The sequence below is a fragment of the Notothenia rossii genome (assembly GCF_949606895.1).
Source record: "Notothenia rossii genome assembly, chromosome: 10".
NCBI classification, from domain to species: domain Eukaryota; kingdom Metazoa; phylum Chordata; class Actinopteri; order Perciformes; family Nototheniidae; genus Notothenia; species Notothenia rossii.
In genome coordinates, this window is record NC_136908.1 from 63,400,940 (window position 1) to 63,405,939 (window position 5,000).

The 5,000-nt window shown below is 39.8% G+C and overlaps 1 protein-coding gene across 3 annotated transcripts in view; it reads left to right on the top strand.

The window, feature by feature from the left end:
- LOC307022403 (receptor-type tyrosine-protein phosphatase R-like) overlaps positions 1–5,000 on the top strand; it is a 24,154-nt gene that overhangs the window by 12,992 nt on the left and 6,162 nt on the right. Inside the window, exon 1 of one of the 3 annotated variants that reach the window (XM_079655216.1) lies at positions 4,692–4,917. The exons of the other annotated variants lie outside the window; for them this stretch is intronic. Coding sequence (XP_079511342.1) covers positions 4,798–4,917 — 120 coding nt within the window. The 5' untranslated portion in view covers positions 4,692–4,797. Of the gene's footprint in view, positions 1–4,691; positions 4,918–5,000 lie in introns of those variants that run through there. 3 annotated transcript variants of the gene reach the window in all.

Sequence of the window (5,000 nt, forward strand, 5' to 3'; positions counted from 1 at the left end):
GATGTCACGGACTGATACGGAAGTTGCAGTACCGCCGTTTGGACACTACGAATGTTGAGCACGGAGTCCGGCGCACTTCCTGGGGGCTTGGTCTCAGCTCAATCAGAGAATATTGTCATTGTGGGAGGTAAATCTGGAAAATAGATGTGAATGCTGCTTTATTGAAATACCAGTTGTTGAATTGAGCAGCTAATAAACTCTATGGGCACAAAATAAATAATTTCTATTTATTATCTGGTAAATTCTCTCACATATTTCTTTAAAACGTAACTTATTGTCAGCAGTAGAAAATTGTCCTTATGTAACAAAGAGCTTATTTTGTTAAAGGGCATTCCCTTTAAAAAGCAACACGTGATGAACGGACCGTCCTCTGCTTTTATCAATGAGACTCCGCTGTGAGGCGAACGCTTACATAACGCTGTGTTCTGTGTTAATTGACTTCCTGTTTGTGTGTCACATGACCTGTCCCTGCAGGCTGCCCCCCCCCCCCCCTCACAACACTGAGAGGAAATACAAAGCTTGAGTGATGGAAACAAGAGCACGAAAAGCTGAATATTACTCATTTATATAAAGAGAAATACATATAGTTTACAGATATTATAATATACTAGCAGGCGGGAAATTAAGTCAAACAAATAATTGAAAATAAATGTAATGCTTTCATGGATAAAGTACTTTTTTAAACATCAGTTTAGAGCAAAACGTAATTGTTAATTTGTTAACCAAAGTTATTACCTATAATATTGTTTAGTTTTATTATGGCTATTATTAGTTGTATATTTTAACATCAGAATAACATGTTCAGATGGAGGCAGGGAGGTTGTGTAAGTAACAGATGGTCCCCAGTCACACCGTGTGTGTGTGTGTGTGTGTGTGTGTGTGTGTGTGTGTGTGTGTGTGTGTGTGTGTGTGTGTGTGTGTGTGTGTGTGTGTGTGTGTGTCTTGATAGTAATCAGACGACACAAAGGGGCAGAAACCCAGCAGGAGAGCAAAAGTATGGGTTCAGAACAGTTTCATAATACACACATGCACACAGAAGGATCCACACTTGTGTTTTTCAATGCAAACACAAATGTGTTCCGTTTCATATTCATGTAAATAAAATCCAAATACAGAAAAAATCTTTAAATGTTTATTTTTGATCCTCACATATTAGTTTTCCGTTTAAAACCTCTGAACCTGCAAACACAAACCGCTTTCTGTGCACGGGTCGCTGTGCATTCGTGTGTGGGTTTCCGAACAGGAAATGCACGCAAATACAATCTTTTATATTATTAAGGTACAGCGCCACTTTCCGAACCATTGATGAATGCTTGTGTGCACAAAAGGCAGGCAAAACCGTTTTAAATGTGTGTTTCCTTTATGGCGAATACAGCTGCTTTATTTATGTCTGTATGAAGTTGTTGTGAGTGTGGAGGGAGCAGCTACAGGTTAGCTTAGCCTAATCGATCAGTGCCCTACAAAGCCAGTGCTAGACAGTGATCTGTCACCGGGGGGGGGGGGGGGGGGAGAGCCCCGCCGGTCATTATCGGCCGATATTCACTCTTAATAGTTTGATCGGTGCTCTCTATGAAGGCCGATCAGGAGAGCTGGATCTGATCGATATGGACATAAACGTGAGTGAAGTGTAACCGGACGAGAGAGACAGATCAGATCAGCTGCTGAGTCTGACGGAGACACGCAGCTCTGCATGATCACTTGAAGCTCCGCCCTCTGTTTAGCAAGCTGACCGGACTGCGCAAAATGCATACATGAAGTGTTAGGAACGCAAGAAATCATACCGTCGTGGGGGCGCGCTCATGTGATTGGCTTAGACTGGAGGAGACATCTGATTGGCTATGGATGAGAGAAATTACAAGTACGAATCGGGTGAGCGTCAGGGGAGTCTCAAAAAACCCACACACGAATGCACAGCGATCCATGCACAGAAAGCGGTTTGTGTTGCAGGTTCAGGATTTAAACGGAAAACTAATATGTGAGGATCAAAAATACATATGTAAAACTTTTTTCTGTATTTGGATTTTATTTACATGTTTATGAAACGGAACACATTTGTGTTTGCATTGAAAAACACAAGTGTGAATCCTTCTGTGTGCATGTGTGTATTATGAGACTGTTCTGAACCCATACTCTTGCTCTCCTGCTGGGTTCTCACAGCACGTGCAAGCTGGTTGTTGATGTACGTGTGTTTTTTGGTTTGTTTCTCAAGTATGTTTCTTATTTTTTATATTAAAATTAGCCTCATTTAATGCGATTCACTCGAAAATGTATCATTTATTTAATTAGTTTCAGATATTTTTGTCAATAACCTAACCAATTAAAGTTGGGGTAGGTAAGAATGGAGAAAGCAGCTCGAGTGCGCAGCTGGAAAAAAAAATCTGCCCCTTCCTTCAGACTTCCTCACAGAGCCCCTCCTCCAACACACACAAACGCGCACATGAACAATGAGGGCACGAGATAAGTTTGTGCACAGATGGAAGGCTGACAGGCTGGTAGGCCATCCAGTTACTTTAGCCGGCTCAGATGATTGGTCGTGCTTTTTACAGCGCCACGGCTTCCACAGATGAAATATTTGTATGGATTTATTGTCAAAGCATTTAATGTATTCATTGCTATCGGGATGTTAAGAGCATTCCATGGAAAATAACAACAAGTGTATCTGAAGTGAATTACCTACCCCACAATCAATGTTTTTTTTACGAGGTATCATCTTTGTCCCATTATTTCCTCTTTGACGCTTAATTTAAAGCGATCTGATTGGCTGAAAAAGCCTCAGTGAGTTCTTTAATATCGCTGCTTCACCTGCAAACACTTAGTTAGTGAAAGAACTTCAAAAAAGGAAATGTTTGAAAAAGCAGAATGAAATCATCAGCGGGCGAGTTCACTGCATTCAAATCTGAGCCTTCGAAATAGTGTGTGTGTGTGTGTGTGTGTGTGTGTGTGTGTGTGTGTGTGTGTGTGTGTGTGTGTGTGTGTGTGTGTGTGTGTGTGTGTGTGTGTGTGTGTGTGTGTGTGTGTGTGTGTGTGTGTCTATTTAATAATTCATGTCAGCCGTGTGTGTAACGTCTAGTGGAGGAAACTTTGACGCCACTCCAAACCCACCGAGAGAATCATGAATCATCCAGATATCTGTGTCACAGCGGCGTCTTCTTGTGTACGAACACATTTTACAGCGGCCTTTGAAGAAGAAACAGATCAGGAATCATTTCTGAAATTAAAGTTTTAAATGATGAGGAAAACATTCTGATATGTGGTTCAGTTCTCACAAATATTTGTATAATCTAAGAGAAAATGAAATTTTTTTTTTACATTTGAATTTTTTTTCTTTTTTCCTGTTTTTTTTTTGCTCTCTCCGCAAATTCACGTATTTTTTTCTTGTAATTTTTTTTTGCCCAAATTAGATTTTTCCTCCTAAATTTGAGATTATTATTATTTCTCCTAAATTTGAGATTATTTTTTATCTCCTAAATTTGAGATTATTTTTTCTCCTAAAAAAGTATATATTCTTTTTCTTGTAAATGCACCACTACCTCCCGTAAAGTGCTTATTTTAGCTGTAATCATTTATGTCTAGTTAATGTTGTAATCATGACTCTGATACTAACGTCATATTCATTGAGTAAAATATTTCTCTCTGATGCAGATTATTGAGCGTGCTCTGCTCCATTTTTTCTCAACGGAAACAACATAAGCGTGAATAATCTAACCTCACATCAACCCACCCATTCAGCCGTGTGTGTGTGTGTGTGTGTGTGTGTGTGTGTGTGTGTGTGTGTGTGTGTGTGTGTGTGTGTTTGTGTGTGTGTTTGTGTGTGTGTGACAGTGATCTCATTGAGTGTGATGTTGCACGTGACCATCACATTTTCCCCGTTGGCGCTCTGAGGAAAAGCTGCACAACTCAAACGCTGCAAAAACACAATATTTCACTACTCCTGCCTGATTCAGTTAATGTTCTATATAAATAGCAACATATTGACGTGAATCATGACATTCATACTAGAGTAAATTTGAAATCTCAGATTAATTAATTTAAGTTTTTATCAAATCACAAAAGCATGGTTTTTAAAAAATCCATCCTTAAATATAATATGGAGTCAAGTCCCCGATCAAATGAATGCATGAGATTCAACAGAAATGTCCATCATCTCAAACAGAAGCAATCAATTAATTATCAGAATATTAGCAGATCATTGTTGTTGTCGATCAACCAATCAATTAATTGACTTTTGTTAAATCTTTCATAGATTTTCGAAAATAACTCATGTATCATTTTTTTTTTTTTACAGTATTATTTGACAATAAAAAAATCCCATCCATCCCTCTCAACCAATTAAACAAATATTTTGTATTTATATAAACAGCTTTACCCCCTCTATTTCTTCCGGCATCCCCCTCCCCCCTCTAATATCTGATTGCCCCCTCACCCCACTGCCCTGAGTGCTATCAGCTAATTAGTAGCCATTACCAATGTGTGTGTGTGAGTGTGTGTGTGTGTGTGTTTGTTTCTGTATGAACTGTGTGTGTGTGTGTGTGTGTGTGTGTGTGTGTGTGTGTGTGTGTGTGTGTGTGTGTGTGTGTGTGTGTGTGTGTGTGTGTGTGTGTGTGTGTGTGTGTGTGTGTGTGTGTGTGTGTGTGTGTGTGTGTGTGTGTGTATGTGTGTGTGTGTGTGTGTGTGTCAGGACAAAAATAGCACCTGATCCTGACAGGAAGCGCAGCGGGATAATGGCATTACCTGGACGACAGCCAATCAGGTGGCAGGTTCAGCTGCGTCCCCCTCTAAGCCAATCACAGATCAGGAATGATTAGATCAGGAAATGGAGCGAAAAGTCCCCGAGCTGTGACTGACAGGCAGCGTCCATTCAGAGAAAACCTTCCTGTTGTTCCACGGGAGGAAAAACAATGTTTACATGTTCGCTCGGTAAGGTTGTTTAGTTGTAGTTGTTTACTTATTTAGATTATTTACGTTCTTGTTTATAGCCTGTGGTTGTTTACTTGTTTGTT